Raw genomic sequence first — 23097 nt, 5'->3', positions numbered from 1 at the left:
TAGCAATGGTCCAGAATGTTGTTTTTTCTGATGAAACAATCAATGTGCTGCTTATATCTGGGAAGTTCATGGTAAAATTATGCTCTATTAAAATCAGCCAAGATGATGAGGGGTGATTCTGGATGCTTTAGTTCGAGTTTGTTTACTTGGTCAGCCAGCGTTTGTAGCGCTGTGTGCACATAAGATTGCAGTGGGATGTAAACACCTGCGAGTATGAAGGAGGAGAACTCACGTGGTGAGTCAAATGGCTGACAGTTTAGAAGCAGCGACTCCAAGTCCGGGCTGCAGTGGGTGATGAGCTTCATGACATCAGTGCACCATTCATCGTTGATATAGAAGCATATTCCACCACCTTTTGATTTCCCTGATAACTCCAGGTCGCGGTTCGCTCAGTGGAGTCGGAAGTAGGTGAAGTGTGGTGTCCGGGTGGTTTCGGGGAATGTGCAAAGGTTTTATTGGTCCTTGTGAGAAGAAGAAATTCATCCATCTTGTTTGGCAGAGAATGTAGATTGGCAAGATGGATCGATGGGAGCGGGTTTCGAAATCCACGCTGGCAAAGCTTGATTAGCATGCCAGTTCGCTTCGCCCTCTTCCGGCAGCGTTTCCATGCGCCGTACAGAGCAGCTTCGAAAAACCTTGTGGGTTTGTGCGTGTTGGTGAAAAATGTCTGAACGCAGAATCCCTAATGTCTTCTCTTGAGTAAGCAAGTGGCGTAAGGTTGCCAAAAATGAACAAAAATGACAAACAAAGACAATATTAGGGAGCAAGTAACTCGTGCCGACCCTATCTTGATAAGGTCCTACTTGTATGATGCATGCAGAATCAGCGAGACTACCCATTTCCATGTCACTCTTATTCACTCAGTTTTTCTTGATTTGTCTTTTCTTTTCCATATCTCGCCAGAGCTTCTTAGCTGAGCTCAGATTGTAGTATACAAGGCTTGTTTGAGGCTTGTTTGCATTTAGACACCGCTCTCTGGGCACTTGGTAAACTTGATGAGAGGAGGGAGATGGGGGTGGTGGAGGGAAGTGGGCACAGAGAGAAAGAGAGAGAGAGAGAACACACTGGATAATATAAATTCATTATGTAAATCCACAGCTCAAATAAATTGACAGGTGGGTATTACACCCGAGAGAAGCCGAATCAAGAGCATGAAAGCATTAGTCCCACTCACCCTTGACCTCCACCCTGGACCTGCTCACCGAAGTGTGCCTGTTATGCATACTAATGACTCAAGAGAGGCCGTCCTAACAGCAACACTGCAACAGATGTTGTTTTCTTACACTGGTAGCTGGAGATGCTTTCATCCTTGATCTAACCAGAATGTAAACTATGCTGACAGGAAAACACTTGAGCTGTTCCTTGCTGGTGGTACCAGGTTGCGCTGGCACCACTGGAGACAAGTCTTTCTTCCAATAACTGATAATTATTATTTCTTTGGAGACAGAAATTAAACATTTTCGGTGACAGTAGGTACATTGCCAACATGATTTTATTTTTTTATGATTCTGATTATTTTTTTCTATTTCAATAGGAAAGAATGACTTAAAGTTGCTTAAAGAAATCCAACAACCAGGAATTTTTAACAAGGGGTTCCACTGTCCTACTTTTACTCAAAAACACTTGACATAATCACAGTGAGGTTCAAATCTGAACTTTGACAAGTTCATGTCATAAAGATCCATTTCTATTGAGCCATTTTGTGTTGGAAGTGTCGAATGTGGTGAAGATCCTTTACTGTCAATTAGTATATAAATAGTGCATCAACTTTATCTGTTAGCATTATATCCACAGCATAAGAGGTTACATGTTTATGCTCGCACGCAACCCTCACAAGTACAAACGAAATGGATGGCTGGAAGGATGGCCGAAAACACAAAATGCACTGTTTTGTCAATTGGCCTCTGGGTCAAACAGGATCTTCATCCAATCAACTTTTTCAAATATGTTTACCCTGATTGAAAAATGGGCTGAAAAAGCTATTTTACCTTCACATTGAATTTAGGGGTTTTTTTGTGTTCCAACAAATCTATGATGAATGTATTTGTCATGTCAAGGCTGTTAAAAGTCAATGATCGTGTTGAATACAAACCATCGTTTGTACTATTTAAAGCATTCAACACGTTATTACTGATCAAACTGCAACTTTTTTTCACAATAAGAGAGCGAGTTCAAAAATTGGAGGGCATGGAGATGTAGTCTGCGTTTTACCCTGAGTCAGCTGGAACAAGTTCCAGCTCCCTGCGACTCTGAACAGGATAAGCGGCATCGAAAATGAAAGGATGGAGGGATCCACTTCATCAAATCTTCCTTTCAAATTCAACAGGCAATCTGAGGGAGGAAGAGGTGTCACGAGTGAGCAATCACATGACAAGTATGATGGTAGTCGTGGTCATAAGCATTTAATTGGCCCAGCAGAATTCCAGACAGGCGCCACTGAGTGCTGACCTAAACACTTTTGGCTGGGTGGGTGAGTGGGCGTGACTTTAAGAAGCTTCAAGGCCAATTGCTGGTTTGAGCTAAAAGGAAAGACAAGTGCAAGAGACAAACAAGTATGGGGAGATGAAAGCAAGCATAGGCAGTAATAATGAGAAAGAGGAGCTGAACAGATGAGTGTTTATCCAGAGCTTTAGCCCAATATTTCTCTTGTTGTGTCTGCTCAGGGTAAATCCTTGAACCACATGGACAACAGGCTGCTCCACAGAGATCCTGAGAACAACTACATCAATCTGAGTCTTTCTGAGCTCTAAATGACTCTCGTTCACACACAAATGTTTTGTGCGGTGTGTGATGTTGCAGAAGTGGATCATTGTATAGTTACGTTCATTGTATCACTCGTTCAAATAACGATAATAACAATAATAATGTGTTCAATGATTTCTAAAATGATTCAGAGGGGTCACTGGGCGATGTTGATGACATCACCCACATTTGTCTACGGACTGTAGAATCTGTCCGTCAAATTCACCTGACACTACCTTTGCAAATCGTCGCACACGGTTCCATAGGCGCACAGTTTCGTCAAATTTTAACCGCCAAATAGTCAGGGCCGCCAGGTGCATGTCAAATGAAAGGATAGGATTGCCAGCTCGACTGATTGTCAGGACAAAGGTGGCCACTGTGTCATATTTAAGAGGTTAGAAAAATTGATTCTCATTCAAATATTACATATGACCAAACTTGCTCGAGGCTGAAATATGCAATGATTGTACTGTCAGGGAAAGTCAATTTTATAAAGCATTCTTATACAGCAGCTCTTCATACATAATGTGGTATTGCCCGGGAAAAAGGAGTTGCTGGGCAGTGTAATGCTGCAAGTTTTGCGATGTCATTTTACACCACTAAATCCAATTTTTTATGCAGCCTCCTTTATCTCCATGACGATAAATCACTTTCCACTTCAAGATAAAAGTATCACATTGTCTGCACTTCTTTCCCAATAATGTTACAATCTACTCAGAATGCAGTTAGTTGCCAAACACAAATACTGTACTTTGCACTCCAAAAAAGGCAAAGGTCAAAAGGTTACAATGACACATTTGTGTTCTGCAGAGGGTGTATCATTTGCATTTGAATAAAACAAGAGCCAAAAGAACAATGGTAATAATAATGTTGATGATAACATGCCACAAGTCCTAACTATGACAAGAAGAGTTTCAAGTTACTGTCGCCACAGAATTAGACTGTCGCTGGACAATTTAGAACAACGTCATGCCTTGCTCTTGCTCATTTTGAAAAGCGATGTTGATACAACTAATACTACGAGTGTTGTGCTCAAGCTGTGATGGAACGCTACAGATCTGACATATTGCTGGCTGCAGCTCTGATGCTTTGATTCGACTGCAAAGGTAAAAATGGGCCAATCAGGGCTCCTCCTTCCAGGCGTTGGAATCCAGTGGGCTGGATTTGACACGGCTTTCTTCCTTGCTTCTTGTACTGTGGCAAGAAAAAATATTTCTTCTCTTTCTGTTTTACTCTGAGAGTTGTGGAAGTTCATGAGAAGTTGATGGACTGATCAAATTTACTTCCTGCAACAAAACCATTACTCTACTGTAATGAGCTCATTATTATGCACGGATCGTCACTGTAGTTCATTACATACTGAATTAGCATCACGTTATGGGCATTTGCATCTCAGTAATATCAGCGAAAAGACTGACAAAGCTGGATAAAGTAGCCTGCTAGAGTTGGCTATTGCAGAGTAATAATCAGACCAAACAAAAGGAAATACGCAGTATGTAAATCAGTCATACCTATTGTCATGACCATTTGTATGTGGGAGCGACATAACATAAAACAAAAAAACATTTTTGCCTTGAAAATGAAGATGAGAAGGAAGATAAACCTCAACCAAACCATAAGGAAAAAGAATGAGAAACTACTTTTCTTCACACAATTTGCTACGGCACCTTATGCAAGCACAGCAGAAAATCTTCATTGAAACGTTGTCAAAAATAGTGTTGTACTTTATTGGATGAGGGGAAGTCTCTTATCAGTCATGCTCAAAAAGCCTGTCTAAGTAATTGGAAATGCTTCAGTGCAGTGAAGTAGTCAATGGCAAACCTGTATGGGAATCAATGTCCCACACAACAAACTCACACGCATTCTGGAGGCTTTTTCGGTATCAATCACAATCACACTGGACTGAATCGATTGCTAAGTCCCTGTTATAATATAATATATTCATGTATATTCTGCTTAGCCTTAAGAGGGTCACAGGCGTCTGGAGCCTCTCCCAGCTGACATTGGGCAAGAGGCAAGGATCAATGAACCAAAAGCCACAGACAGACAGACAGACGGTGTAGAAAACTTTTTCTTTATGAATATCAAAAATAAAAGTTATTTGTTTAAATCTTGGGATAAATATCCGCCAATAGTGTTAGGGTTAAGTAAGCGGTCCGCTGTATATGCAGACTGATGAAGGAAGCAAACAAAGAAAGACAGAAAGAAAAATAAGCTGATACTTCCACAAGCTGACTGACCAAGGTGAACGAGCAACATGTCGAATTCAACCCAGGGTCTCAAATGCAGAGATGGGGAATCCAGGTCCAGAAAGTAAAAAACCTGCGGTCTGCCTCAGTTTTGCTTCAGCCACAGGTGCTTCTACTCAACCGGAAGGTAAACCAGGTTGTTTTCATCTCTGCTCAAATGGAACTAATGCCATAAAACACACACTTGATCACTTAAGACATCCAAAGGGGTCCTCCCTGTTCTTTGGAGAGAAGCAGACATTATTGCAGTGAACCTGTTGCAGAAGTAATAGCGGTAAAAGCAACAGAAACTTTTTCCCTGATGAGTCATCTTGGCAGGTGAGGGAGAGAAGAAATAAGTTCCTGCAGAGAAAAATGTAATGCTAGCACTGACAGGTTTGTCGCCAAACGGTCTCAGCTTCATTGCTTTTGGTCTGCAGACAACTTGTACCAACAACCTTCACCACCACACTGTATAAGACCACCACGGAAGCCTCCCGGTAATCTTGTTAGGGCCAATCACAACCATGCCATATTTACAAAAGCATTGCATGGCAATCCGTCATTTTTCTCTCTTTCCTGCCAGGTCTTTGTACTGGCCCACGCGCATCCACGTGTAGTGGTACTGCAGAGATCTAAGATGTTGATACAGTACTAAAATGTCCACCTGCCAAAATCTACCGAAGTTACAAAACTAAAACTGAAAACAGAAATGCGCTATTTCAACACATTCTGCAAGTACTCTGATTGAATATGCAGTTTGAAATGTGATAACTTTTCATTTGTATAACATTTTACCACCAACAGAAAAAGTACGTTTCACTACAGTAGAACTCCTCTACAACGAAATCATGTTTGCAGCCAGAATGTTTTCACAACAGGGGACTTTTCACTCTAGCAAATTTGATCTCAGATGCAAACACACACACACACACACGCACACACACACACACAAAACGTATATGTGTACACTTTATTTTTATTCCAATAGTGCATAAGTATGAGCATACACTTATTTGACATTTCATATAGCCAGTGTAGAAAGAAAAAAAACGGGAAAGAAATAGCGAAATTTACGATCAGCATTCACTTTCACTTACATCAATTTCTTGCATAATGTCTTTTACTTTGCTTCCTCCATCTTTCATTTTTATGACTTTTATCCTGTCTTCAAGTGTAAAGCTTTTCTTTTCTTAAATCCTTGGTCTGCAAAGGTCCGTTTTGTCGCCATTTTAGCAATGCAACGTGCTGCGTCTGAAACAAACAATAACAAATACTTCCTGTACTACTGCGCATGTGTAAGCCACTGTGGTGTTTGCTGTTGCCGTTTCCGAGCTAAGCAGTAGGAGTCGCTGTGGCATGCTGAGGTTGGATTAGACTTTTGCGGAAGGCTTGTTTTCGTTGTAGTGAACCTCGTTGCGAGGCAAGGCAGAGAAAAAGATTTCGTATTACGCAACAGGGGGACTTTTCGTTGTAAGGGGAGCAGCAAAGTAGGAATGGTTTTCATGCATGAAGATTTTTTCACACTACGGGGTATTTTTGCCCATGTAGGTTTCGTTGTAAAGGGGTTTCACTGTATCTGGACTTTTAGGGGTGTTTTTTGGTTTGTTTGTTTTTTAGAGTATTTAACTCGTATATTTGTCGTATTATGTATATTTTGTCAATTTCAAGTTGTTGTCGTGGTATTGTTTCCTTTTTTTTTGCCTTCTGTTAAAGTTACAGTATATAAAATAACTGACCTGTTTTGTCAGTTCTTGTTATAGTAAAATATTTTGCAAATATATATCTTCGGTCACTGTCAATCTTTACAGCATATGAAACTACGGTTTGCAAATTGAGACGACTATACATTAGCAAAGATGTCATGCTGTACCGCCCCAAAAAGAGTGCAACCCAGTCTGTGCTGCTTCGGTTGGCCACACCAGTGTGACCAGTGCAAAAATGAGTGTAGAACCCTGTGACGTTCGGGTCAGAAATGAAAATCCGCAATACAGTAAATATTCCCATCCCCGGAATTCTACGGAAAGGAATATCCTTCACCCGGAATAAAAACCTATGCATTAACATTTTGACTACGATATTACGTTACCGGAAGTTGCGTAAGCGGAAATTCCACTACCCGTAACCCGGATGGAGATGTAATGCCGCGGGAGGTTAAATACACGCAACGCCCACGCATGCGACGGAAAAGACAACGCTGAGACAAGTTTTCACTTCGCGTTTTTCGATCATCAGATTCTAAACGACGACGTGCAAGTGAGTTTTTATTGCCGTGCGTTTTACTGTAATTGTGAATGATTTTAACTTTATTCACTTACGTCCTGTAGAACGCGGCACTAGCTTAAAAGCAGCACCCACTCGACACGACCGAAGAAACGTGTTCGCTTCGCCGTTTTCATTCATCAGATTCGAAACGAAGACGTGTAAGCGACTTTTTATTGGCGTGCGTTTTACTGTAATTGCGAAAGATTCTTTATTCACTTACGTCGTGTAGATCATCGCATCGAAACGTAGAAGAACTGTAACAACTGGAGCGCAGCGAGTGAAATGCATCCGTTTGAGCGAGGCTGGACACAAAGTTAAAAAGATCCAGCAGACACTTGGAGTCGGAAAGACGCAAATCTACGAAACTTTAAACAACAAGGCATCGATTCAACTCCTGATGACAAGCCACCATCCAGCAAGGAAGCAATGCAAATGGCAACAAAAATCCTTCAGTATGCACAAGAATTACCAGACATCAGTGATCAACCGGGACAGTTACTTGCAACTAGCAAGAAAACTGTATGACACACAGGCAAATATTGTCATAAACCAAAGAATGCATCCAACAAAACAATCCAAAATACATATTTTTTTCCCAAGACAGAAAAAAAATAAACATTAAAATACTTTACGTATTTTACTGTTGTGATTTTTTTTTGGATACACCTGTATTGCAGTTTTTGTTATATCAACAGTTTTTGGACAGTATATTTTTGTATTTTATTGATTGTGTTGTTACACGTGCATTTTGTCAACATACTTGCAGGTTCATAAAGGACATGTACCATGCTCATTTCCCAAATGAGGAATTTCTGTTATCAGGACAAATTGGACAGCGCAAACACGAGTCCGTACTAGAGAATATTTACTGTAGTGTGAATCAGCAGTAACCGAACCACGAAGTAGAAAGGGAACACGGCGTGTTATATATGCTGTATAATTTATAGCGCTGTAACCGGTCTATGGCAACATAGCAGGCAATCTGGATGAATAACTTTCACTGACAGTATTTATGTTATCATCGGGTGAATAACAACTCTGATGTGATGTACATGTCAAGTAAACGACCCACTTGTGTCTGCAGTTACTCCCAGTTCACCAAAGCTCTTCACTCGAACACATATGAACACCAACTTGATAACAACAATTAAGCAATTGCCCCACACTTTAGGATATACCTTAGGGAGAGAGAAATGTGAAAAGAGAATGATTGGGGACATACAGATCGAAGAAGTGGTGCGAGGAGTTGGATGAAGAGTAGAAAAGGGAGGGATGGGGGTAAGCGGTGGAAAAGAGAGTGTCTAGACAGCATTCATGATCCATCTGTCTGCCACTGCCACAGAAACAGCCAGAGGCTACAGCAAGATGGCCAACTCCATCATGACAGAAGCAGTTTCAACCTCTCTCATCCTTTTCCTTTCTTTTACATCCTCATTTTCTTTTCTTCTTTCTCAGTCTACTGATTTCTCCCTTTTCTAATCCCATGCCACTCTTTATAGTGCTACCATCCTTTTTTTAATCTCTCCTTCTCTCCCTCCAGCACTCATCCCTCTCTCTTTCTCTCTCTCTCTCTCAACCTCTCTGGCGGCACCAGAAAATTACGACGATTGTACTCTTTTCCCATAATGTTGGCTGTAGGCAATTCCAGACAGCTAAGTATTTTAAGTACCCAGCACAGGATTTTATTTAGTCGAAATGAAATGGACTCCCCTCAACAGTCAACCTGCAATAGAGGGAATAGTAAAAAGGATATAAGTAGCGTGCAGAGAGATGAAGGGTAGTGAGAACGACAAGAAAGTGAATGTACAAATGAGAAGATTGAAGGGTCCGCGGTGAAACCCAAATGTGGTCGGGTGGTGGGCAGCCAATGAGCGAGGAAATGATGAGAGGAAGCTGAAGAACTTGCCGGACATTTACACACCGATCCGGTGCCAAGGATGAAAGTGCTGCTGTTTAAAGTTTTCCTCCTCCTCCTAAAAGTTGTTGAGAGGGAACGGTGCAGCACATCAAAGTAAGCTGGCACACAGCCACTGCGCTCCAATGGCGTCCTTCAGCCTCTCTCCCTCCAATCTCACTCTCTGTGTCTCCTTCTCTCCGTTTCCATTGATTGTGGTGAGTCGAGGGACCACTCTCATCTCCCGCCCCTGACAGAGGTGCTCAGTAAGAAAAGTGGTGGTAGCTGGGGGGGCTGGCTCATGAAAGCGGCACAGAGGTTCAAACAAAAACAGGACTGAAACTGAAAGCTTGGAAATCTTTGATGGAACATGTGTCAGACTAATATCAAAGAGTCTTTAATTCAAAGAGCAATTAATTTTACCCTCCGGCACCTGCAGCTACGTTTACCTGCTACTGTTACGGGAGTGCCCGTTGTTAGAGCCTTACAAATTGATCCATAAAACGGGATTGAAAGCTTTTTTTTTTGTTTTTTTTCCATAGGGAAATGTTGAATGTGAAATTATGCACTGTCATTATTGCTATTTTAGGGTTACGGCAACATTCGTTTCTGTCCAACTTGTGGAAATAAGTTCACACCACTCGACGAAAAACAGCCACAATACCATCAAGGCATTCCAGTAAGTAGCAAAAAGGATTCCATTTTTTCTTTTTAAAGAACCGAGTAGTTTTATTATGCTTATCTCCCATCTTATTATGTTTATTCTCTTGCATAATGCTGCTAGCTACGACAATAATCCAACTGACATTATCAGGAGTACCATCAGCCATAAAACACTGATGACTGTCGCATTTGAGGGGAAATCACTGACATGCCACTAATCTTTTCATAGCCACTGGAGTGGAGAGTTCCATGAGCAAGAATGTGGAAGATTAGTACCAAAAATATGGACCGAGAGCTCTCGCTGGGGTTCAAGAATTTTTGCTTCCATACCTTTGGGATGAACTATGACAGAGATGGGAATCGGGCTCTCAAGTCTATCATCGGGGACCTTGACCGAATAAATGCTTTTCCGGATTCAGAAATTTCCATGCCACTCTGAGATTTGACAAATACTCTCGCACAACTCTAATTGCCCCACGGGGATAAATAAAGTTTTCTGAATCTGAATCTAAAAATAAGACTTTGATGCAACGGTTGATTCAAAAGGATACTAATTGCATATTTCTTTCTCTTCACAGTTCCTTGACACGCACTGATACTCCCTTTATCGGATTGCATCAAGATGAACCAGTTCACTTGCATATTAAGTTCTAGGATTTTGCATGAAACAATTCTTGAATGGATGTAAACTGCGCACAAAAAACAAAACTCTTTAAGCAAACAGAATGCAGTTTTCGCCATGCCTCGTCCCATCTGACTGCACAAAAAGCAAGTACAGTAAACCCTCACCAAGTTGCAAGCCACCATTTGCAAATGTTTCTGCAGAAGGTAAACTATTTGTTGGAAAAACATTCTTGTTCAAACCTATATGCTTTTTTTTAAAACTCTTTCTGTAATGAGAAGCCACACCTTTTCATAAGAAGTCACAACGTTTCACAAGTAAAAGCCTCATCAAAACACGACTATACATTCCGCAGAGAGCAGTAGAGTTCACGTGAAAGACAAGAAAAGAAGTGAAGGCGGCATCCTGCAAAGCACTCACAGTTGAAGATCCCCGGTGGAGGGTGCTGGGTGACCATGGGGCAGTTCTCCTCATCGCTGTTGTCCCCGCAATTATTGAGCTGGTTGCAGATCAGTGAGCCCAGACGCAAACAATTCCCATTGGTGCAGTGGAACTTGCACTCTGTTCAACCAGAGGGAAGTAACGTGAAAATCAGAGAGATCCTAACTTGGAGCAACTACTGTACCTAGAATCACTTCAAATACATTGTGCTGCACTTGCTCGTGTAGGTCGACAATTGCAAACATTACAAACATTGCGACAAAAATAGTGTACTGCAGTGGCATTCCAAGGCTGTTAAACTCACCCAGTAAAATTTTGATTGAACAGCAAAAATATATACCGTATTGGCCCGAATATAAGACGGCCCTGATTTTAAGACGACCTCCTCTTTTTCAAGACTCAAGTTTGAAAAAAGACTTTTTGAACACCAAATTAATTTTTCTACAGAAAATAATTACAGTACATCTGAAACAAATGATTATAACAATATATTTGAGAGAAAAAGCATATTATTTTGCCTCATTCAAATCTTAATATCTGAACATTTAAATATGTAAACTAACTAAACTATATGTAAAACTTCTGGTTTTTGAAATGTAAATGACATAACTTCTCCTCTGGTGCCGGTTAACACACTTTTCTCCGGATTGTCCCTACATTTCTCCATTTTTTGTTATCTCTTCTATTATTTTCTTCTCTTCTCTTTTCTTTCTTACGGCTATTATTTATTTTTCTTCTTCGTGCTACTGCTATTTTTAATTCTTATTCTTCATGACAGGGATTCACTTTGGCCTGGGGAGTCAAGTTCAGCATTTGCTTCAATGATATCTGGCGCCATCGAGCGTCGTGAATGGGTATAATGTCTAGACCCCGAATATAAGACGACCCCCACATTTTCAGTCTTATTTCAATGCAAAAAACACTGTCTTATATTCGGGCCAATAAGGTTTATATATATATATATATATATATATATATATATATATATATATATATATACACCGCCTCAGAAATGGAGCTACAATCAGTCACCTCCTCTACATGGATGACATAAAGCTGTATGCTAAGAGCGAAAGGGACATAGACTCCCTGATCCACACAACCAGGATCTACAGCAGCGACATCGGGATGTCATTCGGGCTTGAGAAATGTAATCGGATGGTGACTAAGAGAGGAAAGGTAGTCCGCACTGAAGGGGTCTCACTCCCTGAAGGAACAATAGCAGACATTGAGGACAGCTACAAGTACCTCGGTATACCACAAGCCAATGGCAACCTCGAACTGGCAACAAGGAAAGCGGCTACGGCCAAATACCTCCAGCGAGTGAGGCAAGTCCTAAGAAGCCAGCTCAATGGCAAGAATAAGACCCGGGCAATAAACAGCTATGCCCTGCCAGTGATCAGATACCCTGCAGGAATAATAAGGTGGCCAAAGGAAGAGATTCAGACCACGGACGTTAAGACCCGAAAGCTCCTAACCATGCATGGAGGGTTCCATTCCAAATCCAGCACCCTGAGACTGTACGCAAGCCGAAAGGAAGGAGGCCGGGGACTAGTGAGTGTGAGAGCCACTGTCCAGCCACCTGAGACGATCCAACACATAACTGCAGGGTGTAAGATGCTGGCAGGGAAAGCCTACATGGAACGCCATAACCAGGTGGCTGGCATCGTCTATCGAAACATCTGTGCGGAGTATGGACTGGAAACCCCAAGGTCAAAATGGGAAACACCTCCGAAGGTGGTGGAGAATGACAGAGCGGAGATCCTGTGGGACTTCCAGATCCAGACTGACAAGATGGTAATGGCGAACCAACCAGATATCGTGATCATAGATAAAGGGCAGAGGAAAGCCGTTGTAGTGGATGTAGCGGTCCCAAGTGATGGAAACATCAGAAAGAAGGAACACGAGAAACTCGAGAAATACCAAGGGCCCAGAGAGGAGCTGGAGAGAGCCTGGAAGGTAAAGGTGACAGTCGTGCCTGTGGTGGTCGGAGCACTCGGGGCAGTGACCCCCAAACTAGATGAGTGGTTGCAACAGATCCCGGGAACAACATCGGACATCTCAGTCCAGAAATGTGCAGTGCTGGGAACAGCAAGGATACTGCGCAGAACCCTCAAGCTTCCTGGCCTCTGGTAGAGGACCCGAGCTGAATGAGGGACGGACACCACCCGAGGGGGGGTGAGACGAGGAATTTTTATTAATTATATACACACACACACACACACACACACACACACACACACACACACACACATGACTGTCAGTGCATGTTTACAGAACCAAACGTAAGAAAGTAATTTCACGAACATGGTGTGTCAGCTCTCCTCTTTCCACAAGTCTGAATGTGCAAGGTCAGGTAATTTGTTTGGACCAGTAAGCTCCAAAAAGACCTCGTCTGGTGCTTACTCCACAGATATACTGTGGAATGGAAGACATTAAACATGATAGACCAAACTGTCGTTTCATGAAAGACTTTTCTCACTAAATATTTTAATTCAGGACTGAGTGATACATATGACCGAGCATATTTGGAGTGTACGCTGTGAACTTGCCCTTTGATCCGATTGAGTTAATTTGTCCACATGATTTTATGTTTCTTCAAATTCCCTCCAGTCACTCTCATCATTTTCACAAGAGCACAGCGAGTGGACAGATGGACATCCCATAATTCCATGGTCATATTTGTCACTAGTAGACATACAGTGTTGAAACCATTGCCCAGGAAGAACTGAAAAATACATTCGCACAGACTGGACACTTTAATAGCAATACACACACACACAGATGGATGGATGGATAGATATACACTGTATATTTATATATATATATCAGAATAATCTTTATTGGCCAAGTATGTAGAGCACACAAAGAATTTGTCCCAAAAATATATGGAGCTTTGATAAAAGGAGAAGAAAGAAACGGATAAAAAGGCAGACTCCAGCAAGATTTTCACCAATTTTTTGCACAGTATGTGATTATTTGCAAACACCTCAAATTCCCACCTCGCAGAACCTGCTGCTGTGGTAGACCGAGTACTGAATATGGATATGCTGAATTTCCTCATTTGGTTGAGTGTAAATGTTACCTTGTTGTCTCAGGGGGAAGCTCACTGAAAAAATGTTTTATCCTTGGCTGGAAATACCATCAAGCAACAACCTGCTCTTGTGTTGTAACGTGGTATGTTTGAGCTGTCCAGTTTTTGAGATTCGAGATTATTGAAAAGCATTCCCTCCTTCTGTCCGGTATTTAAATTTCACTACTGCACTGAAAAAACAGTGTCTTCAGAAGCAACTTGTGGACAATTGTGGGCAACTATTTCTGCCCACAAATGCGAGCCCTCTCCCTCAATTATGTAAAGACTACCGGAAAATACCAAGAGGTAGAAAAACTGGTAAAAGAAGAAATAGAATAAATGATCCCGAATCATATCCTATCTTGTAAGTACACTGCAGCTGCAAAGTTGATGACGTTTCCACTGTGGTGAATGAGTTGTGCGACATTTTATACAAGCACTCAGCACAACCAGTTGGTCCTCAACTTGTGACCGTCCACCGTCCATGCTTCAGGTCGCTCTCTAAAGGCTAGTTCTGTTCCACACACACACACACACGCACAGATTGACAACTCAATAGCAAATGACCTAGAAGCCAGTTTGTTTTCTATTTCTAAGGTTGCCATATAGCAAACAATCAATTTTTATTCATGCTTGCTGAGCGCTTTAGTTGTTGTTTTTATTTTTATTTTTAATGTTATTAATTTGTCCTTGGCCTAGACGTGAGATGGACCAGAATAAAAATAACATTCTTTTGAAATTCGGCCACCTCTTGGGGTGGTGCACAACTCGATGGTTTATTACAGGTTATCCGCACTTAAAAGAGAAGCAGCTCCGGCGAGTTGGAAGTACAAGCTGGTCTTCTAACAAGCATTTTGCAGGCCGTCTCCTTGTGGCAGTCCCTGTGATTTGCCCTTTTGGCAGCGAGCAACTTAATGAGACTGCATTTTCCCCTCTTCCTCTCACAAGTACAGCTTGTTCTGGTCTAGTCTAGACAGCAGCAGGGGAGGGGGGTGGAGAAATGGGTGTCAATTGAAGGAACAGAGATCTGATTGAAAATACAAACCAGCATGACCATTCTTTGGAAAGAGACTTTTCCCCTTTTTTCGAAGTGGCAATTAGCAAAGCCTCGGTGACTTGCCCTGTCTTGCGTTTCCTCACGCTGTCTTATACCTATTAGTCGATTGTCTACTTTGCCATCTCCCTGCCTCCTCTTTCATCCTCATCTGTTCTGCCTGTCCTCTTCTCTTCCACTCTATCATATAACTCGGCAATTTTTTTCCGAGCCACTTGTCTCTCCCTCTTCATCCTACTCTCCATCTATCCTCTCAATTCATGTCGATACCTTTGGCCACAAAAAAGAAGTCGAGCTCTAAAATATTCTACAACATAAAACCCCTCATTTGCACACTCTATTATGCATAGTCCTCTTCTTTGCAAACATATAACATACATACAGGTTCATTGCAGCTGTGTGAAAATGCCAGAAGGACAAATGCATGGCCAGCAAGATGTCAGCAGCAGCTTCTAAGACACTCAAATGTAATTGATAAGAAATGAGCACCCTTAAGTCATTTAAAAAGCAAAGAACAAGGGTATTGTCCAATAAAAACGACTTTAAAGGTCAGTGTGGCAGATCATGAAAGCAAGGGGGGGGGGGGGTGAAAAAGAATGCAAATCATTTTGATGCTTTGTGAATCACTCAGACAATTTTAAAAAATGCTTTCACAATTAATGTAATGGATTGAGGAAAAAAAGCCACTACCATTAGATTTGAAAATACATTTAACATTTGGGGGGGAAATGAAGAAATAGAAGTAAAAGACTTTCCCAGAACAGGAGATGGGCTAGTGGTCACAACTAATCCGACTAATTCAAACCCATGGGTACATTTACAACTGAAGATACGAAAGCGACTTTGAACAGTTCCAAATAAAGTTCATCTTCCAGTTTCAGACATTGTCCACAAAGCAAGCACATCTTAAGGTGGTTCTGCTTTTGGACAATTTAAAAGAATTATGAACAGTTCCAAATGTCGAGTCAATTCTGGGATTAAACCTTCACATGTGTTCTCGTAATTTGAAGCTTCTTTATCAGCATGACAAATATCCAAAGCACATATATAATTCCAGGCGGCACGGTGGCCGACTGTTTAGCACATCCTCCTCACAGTGGTGCCGGGTTCGACTATGGCTCCGGCCTTCCGGTGTGGAGTTTGCGTGTGCCTGCGGGGGTTTTCTCAAGGTACTTAAGTTTCTTCCCACATCCCCAAAGCATGCATGGCAGGCTAACGGAACACTCTAAATTATCCCAAGGTGTGATTGTGAGCATGAATGGTTGTTCGTCTCTCTGTGCCCTGCGATTGGCTGGCAACCACTTCGGGGTGTCCTCCGCCTACTCCCCGAAGTTAGCTGGGATAGGTACCAGTACGCCCCGTAACCCTCATGAGGAAAAGCGAGAATGGATGGATGGGTGTATGATGGATGGATGAATATGCAATTCCAAACAGGTTGACTTGACCGAGCCAGAGCCTGGATACGATTGAAAATATGTCCAAGAACAGTCTGTCAGATTTGGGGCACATTTACAAGGAATAGTGTCATCTATACCCAGTCAAGGTGGGTTATGTTGGTCGATAATGACACACTGATACACTGAATGAGAAAAAATATATATAAAAATCTAAATTTGTTTGTGCGGTCGACTCGCAAATGCAGCCTTTGGAAGATGCAGCCTGTGATTTTGGACACAGCCTTTTTTTCAGTGTATGTCCAAACTCAAGATCACTTCTGCTGTGCTCTTCCAACCCTTAGGACACGTGGCTGCCTCACTTTCTAACAAGCCTAACCGCATCTATTTTTTGTTTTCACAGCCGATATTATTAAAGCAGATCCTCTGAAAGACATACAGCCACACATCACATACTTTCCATGCTAGATCTCAACTCCGAGCAGGATGAAAGCACGGAAAATAGTGTCTTCACAGGCATCTTCAACTTGTCCTTGACGAAGGCAGTTGTACTTGTGAGGTTCCACACTGCTATCAAGCCTTCACCTTCACCCTGGATAAGGCTGTGTGCCACAGCTCCATAAACAAGCTGTGGATTACATCATCGCGGTAAGCTACAAAAAACAGGAGCTAAACTGAACACCCAAAGGCCAAGCAGATCATCGTGGACTTCAAGTCGAGCCAAGCGCGTCCCATCCACATCGATGGAGCTGCGGTGGAGCGTGTCCGTCGCATCACAGCTTCCAGTTACCCTTCATTGAGGACATTTATCACAAACAATGCTTGAGTAAAGTCAAAAACATTGCCAAAGACGCCTCCCATCAAAATAGGACATGATAGTTTGCACTACTGGACTAAAAATGGTCTTCCTGCATCTGCCATTTTCCTCAGGGCCGCACTCACATTTCGCACAGTTTACTGTTCAGTTTTGCACATTGCTATTCACTCTTGACTATATGGCACTGTTTATGGTTCTTGGGAGGGATTTATCCACTTGCCTTACCTTAACCCTGCACACATTTATAAATAACTGTACGTCAATTATATTCTTCCACTATATCACCTACTTTATGTTTACCAAGAAATATAATTATTCATACAGGATCTCATAATTATACTTCACACTTGCATTTTGCTATACATATTCCGAAATACAATACAATACATACTGATTTATATAGCGCTTTAACGTATATGTCTGGATTGGATGCAACCGCATTCGGTTGGCTGTATGTCGGTACCAAGCATGATGAAATTAAAGTCGACTCTTTAATGCGTGTGCATGAAATGAATGCGAGTGCTGATCGGAAGAAGAACGTGAGGATATGAAAGAGGGCAGAGGAAGATGGGGACGACTAAAGAGCGGAAAATCAGAGGAAGACGGACAAAAGAATTACTGTCACATTCAAGTCAAACTTCGATGACCTCTTGATTAAAACATCACCGGAAGATTACAGGACCACTTGAAATAACACTTCCCATTAAAGGTCATTGAAATGATGCCGCGAGATACAGACTTTTTTTTTTGTAGCTATTTCCGTTTCCTCTGAATTCCTGCAGTGTTCTGGAACCAGAAGAGACTCCATCCCACAGAGGATAAAGACTTGCAGACTGAGACAAAAAAAAAAAAGAGTGACATGAACGGGACATTGACAAGTACGTGTGTGGCTGCACAGAGTGTTGCCTCCACCACTTGGCAGACTGGAGGCAGATGCTCATTTTAGCAACGCGCGTGTGTGGCCATTATGCTGTCCTTGGGCATTTGTTTGGAATGCATCTGTTTTCATGTCGGAATATGATGAGTAAATGAGGACCACGGGGCCGCTGTTTCTGCACAACTCCCCTTCACATTTAGATCGTTCTACAGCATTAAAAATGAGATGTTTATGACACGTAACATACATTTCCACGTCCAAGTTGATCCTCAGTGACACCTGGTTGGAAAAACACACTGATTATATCTCGTGACATCAAGGAACACTAAGGTGTAGCCCATGACATCATGATTTCTCCAGTTGAATCCATGCATAAGTCGCTAAGAATCTGACCGTAATATCTTAAATAACGAGTGGCCACACGAGCCAAACTAACTGAAATGTCGGTGTCAAAGATGCCGAAGCACGGTATGAATTGCAACGACAAGTTAAGGTGGAACGTGCTTAGAATGTCTTCCTTAGTTGTCATTCCATACAGAGCTCTGCGAAAGTGATGCCCAAAGTCAGCTGGGATGGACTCCAGCATCTCTGTGGCCCTGAATAGAATACGTGGTTAAAAAAAAATTGATTCATGGGTTGACTGAAAACAAAAATGTGACAGGAAACCAAGTGTTCAACTTCTATTTCCAATAACCAGATCTGTTTAGAACTTCCAACATATGACCATTTGTTTTAATCATCAAGCGTAGAGAGCAAAATTGTTGGAACATGGCTGACTTCCATTTATTATTCAAGTAAGCAATGAATGTTTATTCCCACTTCCAGCTTTGGGCTTTGAGTAAGGCAGCCTGCATATTTAAACACTTGAACTGACAAGAATATAAACAAAGACAAGTGATAAACACCATTTTAACTGTTATCTTCAAATTTACGGATATTAGAATCAATTTATTCCTATTGTCAGTAAATGATTCGTTTGCAACTTGGACTTTTGCGACAAAATCCAACGGTGCAAACAGGAAACAAATGGTCATAATAAAAATGAAATGTATATAGATCAAAGCTTAAGAAAAAAAATACATCTAATATGCAATAGCTTCAACTAGGGATTCACTTTTTATCTAGTTATCCCAATTTATTTACCTCCGATGGCGGCCAATAGCCTCTGCTCACATGTGCAGCCAAATTTACAGGAGTTAAGGTGGGAAGATTGATAAACCCGGGCTCCAGTTAGTTTTACTTGTCTGACTCTGAAATCTTAAGTCACCTCCCTCCCTGCATGCAGACTCGTCACCATCTGAGACAAGCCCAATAGGGTGGTGCCGTCCACAAACTTGCTGCGTTTTTTTATTTTTATTTTTTTTAATGGTTGGTGGTGCGGCAAGTGATGTACAGATAGAAGGGCGGGCGGGAAAGTAGGCAGCCCTTGGCTCTGGTGCTGAAGGTCCTTGTGTCTTCCCCAGCCAACATCTTTAAACCTTTCGACACCTGCACTTGCTGGTTATCTAAAATGCACTCAACAGAAACTGTGAAATGAGGAGCTTTCTAGTTTCTGCGACCCTAATGAGGATAAACGGTACATAAATTGGAAAGATGGATGATTTCATCTGCTCTCTCTCTCTCTCTCTCTGTCTCTCTCTCTCGACGCCAACCTGAGTCATTGATATAAAATAAGCGTCCACCTGCAGGCCACAAGGTATTCAATGTTTTGCAATTGCATCAATGAGTCATAGGGCATCCCTCCAAACTACTGTTCTCCAGCTTCACCGCTCTTCTTTTTTGCCGGATTTTCCTCAGTGCCCCGCACTCCCTGCTTCAAATCAATTTCATCCTATTTTGACCTCTCTCCCTTCCCTGCTGCCGCCATTTTTTCCCCTATTACCCACCTTCTCTTTTCCCCTTGTATTGCTTGGGCTACTAGGATAATTAAACATGACAGCGTTGTGCTGACTCAGGGCAAATGATACCGACAGTGGAGGAGTGCAAGCTTGTAAGAGAACAACAGAGAGACCTTCAAAATGTGTCCCCTTCCTGCAGTCCAGATAGTGCGTGTGTGTGAGCGGCATGTGCGTGCGCAAGCATATATTAACATAATCTTGTAAACCACAGGTGTCAAACTCAAGGCCAGGGTGCCTGATCCGGCCTGCCACATCATCATATGTGGCCCGTGGAAGCAAATCATGTGTGTCAACTTCCATGAGCTTTGCTAAAATCTGTATCGAAATGAAAAATTGTAGCGTGCAATAAATAATGTTGAGATTTTGCAATTAATTTTGTCCTCCTGTTTACACTCACTTGAACAATAACCGAACAAACTATTAGAGTCGACTGATTTCAAAACTAGCGATCCATCAATTTGTTGGGTACAAATAATAATATGATGAGATTATTCAACGTTTCACTGTCATGATGGCCCTCCGATGGCACTCCTAAGTGGCCGTGACAAAAATGAGTTTGACACCCATGTTGGAAACATTTTAGCAGTATCAGAAAAAACTACACTCCATCATTTTGTTATCACAAATATTATTTAAGTCCCAGCTGCTTGTATGTTACAAAGTATTATTGTGAGGCCAGTTAAACATGCCAGTGACTCAAAACCCATTTGAGTGACCTCAAATGGGTTTTTATTAATTTGAGCTTTGACAACTTCCTTCCAGGGCGACTCCACCAGGGCATAAATTCCCCATACAAAGGGCAATGATTGACAAGATGTAATGGGGTGGTGGGTTGGATGCGGGGCACATTGCAACCGCCCAGCCATGCTGTTCTGTGCGGCCGCACATAATGCTCATACCAGTTTTTGCTCTTTCCAAAAATGGCTTGGCCCTCTCATGAAGCTAAATATGGTGATCCCAAGGCTTGGGCGACATATCGTTATCATATGAAAATCTAGATCTGAACATAGAAGATATCAATGTCAGTCATGTGGACTTTCCATGCGTGTTCTTCATGTGCATCTCAGACCAACTAACCACATACATTCAAGTTTTCTGCTGATCGACAGCTGAAGGCAACAAATGACAATTGTCTTACGGAGGCAGACGGGAGGAGAGAGAAAGAGAGAGAGAGAGATTGACATCACAAGGAGTCCACATGTTTCATGGCCCAATGTGTGGGAGTGTGTGGTCAACAGTAATTTTTTGCGACGGGTCAGTACAAGCTGCGCTCAGAAGCGTCATCCCAGTGCGCCGGGCCTTAGCTCTTAAGCTACATAATGCGTAACGTCATTTTTTATTTTCTTTTTTTTACGTGAATGGGGTGTCCCCTTTGGACAAAAATGGAAGCACGTGTTTTTTCACAGGACAGCTACAAGATGCAAGTACATTTGGGCAATCAGTCAAACCATGAACAAGGTATGTTTAAACCCCCGAATGGTGTTCCTTCTGCACTTTATGAGTCCTTGAGCTTAAACATACAAAACAGCTACAGTACATGAATCCACAGCTATTTACATGCAAGAAGAATACTCTTTATCTTGATGAAACCATTAAAGTATCATCAAATCGATCACCCTTCCATGCGCTTTCCTCCATAAAAGACTAGTGCATCCCATTTGAACATACTTTATTGACTCTGGCTGCGCTTAAGCTTATGGTATTGAAAACTCAAGGTTAATTTTCACAATCGAGTGGCTACCTTTTAAACACTGTATGACTTTGGGTTTGCCCATTGTCAACTTCAAAGCTGCGATCATGTATACGCCCACACAAGCAAAAATATTATTACATTGCACATATTAAGCATGTACCAAAACAACACGTATTCACACACCCACACACCGCGGGGCCGTCCAAGCGGTGCATCTCAGCATGAAGGCAACGCCGAAAGGCAGATCCAAAATAACATCTTAAACTCGGTAACCTCTATCACCAACTGAATCAGAGGAGATAGGCAGTCTGGCTGCCTGCTCAGCTAAACAAATCAAGACCGGTTGTGCAAGCGTGCACAGAAAAATCTGTGCCTTTGCCATGGGGAAAAAAAGGAATAAGCAAGAGCAGACGTGTCATTTTTAGACGCCCATCATCAAATACTTTGCTCAGCACTGAGCAATACGAATTATGAGATGCCGTGCAACCTCACTAAATAAACAAATGAATTAATTTAAATACTATCATCCTTGATGAGCTCCTTTTGCTAAAGAAAGAGTACAGCATTGGTTTCAATTTAACAGGTTCAAAGGTGAGTTTCCACCATCAGCACTAAGCGAGTGGCTGGCGACCAGTTCGGGGTGTACCCCAACTCTCAAGCAAAGTCAGCTGGTAAAAGCTCCACCACACCCGGGATCCTGGTGAAAATACTGTATGTGACACAGGGAATGAACGGATGGCCATCTAAAACAGGCCTGATCTAAAAGCCGGTGGGTCACGTCCAGCCCGTCTCGACAGTCTCTGACTAGCATGCGCTGTCAGTGAAGTTGTAATACAAACATAAATACGATTTGCTTTCATTTTGAAGTGCACTTGTGGGCACTATAGGGAAAGAAGAGCAAGGCTCATCATCCGCGTTTCCAATTGAGCAAAAGTGTTGCAATATTTAGTGACTTTTTCAGTGGCTCTAGCGATTTATTTTTCAGTTCGCCAATAATGCCAACAGTGGTCCTCGTGTTAGCAACATTCTTATGACCTGGCATATATTCATATGACCTGGCACATGTTTGCCATTCCAAATAGGAATGGCAAACATGCATTTGCCGTTGGTGCTCAAATAGTGTGGTCACAAGGTAAAAGTTTTGACTTTGATACCATGTCTGCATGAAGTACTTCGATACCATGGCACAAACTTAAAAGAGCAGTAAAACACAGTCGATTAAAAGCTCACATCTAAACAACTTCAGATTTGCAGTCATTAATACAATTACTATAAGGATATGAATTGTACTTAGCACTTATCACAAAATAAAAAAATAAAATGATCATTTTTAAATACTAAAGAATAAGTGAAGAAAAAAAACTGACATTTTAAAATGCAACGACAAATTTTATATATATCCACTTTTGTACAAAAGTCTTTGGGCACCAAAAAAT

The 23097-nt window shown here is 41.8% G+C and overlaps 1 protein-coding gene and 1 pseudogene across 4 annotated transcripts in view; both read right to left on the bottom strand.

Moving 5' to 3' along the window:
• LOC147203462 (uncharacterized) overlaps window positions 1-1307 on the bottom strand; it is a 2538-nt pseudogene extending 1231 nt beyond the window's left edge.
• Window positions 1-23097, bottom strand: part of LOC147203459 (low-density lipoprotein receptor class A domain-containing protein 4-like) — a 173778-nt gene that overhangs the window by 84715 nt on the left and 65966 nt on the right. For 3 of the 4 annotated variants that reach the window (XR_015101125.1, XM_086112890.1, XM_086112891.1), the window contains one exon: window positions 10835-10975. The exons of the other annotated variant lie outside the window; for it this stretch is intronic. Coding sequence is in view for 2 of the 3 variants with exons in the window: in XM_086112890.1 (XP_085969016.1) it covers window positions 10835-10975 (141 nt within the window). In the remaining variant the exon portion in view is untranslated. The remainder of the gene's footprint in view (window positions 1-10834; window positions 10976-23097) is intronic. 4 annotated transcript variants of the gene reach the window in all.

Source organism: Hippocampus guttulatus, chromosome 6 (assembly GCF_054856545.1).
Source record: "Hippocampus guttulatus isolate MCC_2025c chromosome 6, RoL_Hgut_1.0, whole genome shotgun sequence".
Classification (NCBI taxonomy): domain Eukaryota; kingdom Metazoa; phylum Chordata; class Actinopteri; order Syngnathiformes; family Syngnathidae; genus Hippocampus; species Hippocampus guttulatus.
The sequence above is the reverse complement of the archived record's forward strand: the minus strand, read 5'-3'. Positions and strand labels throughout refer to the sequence as shown.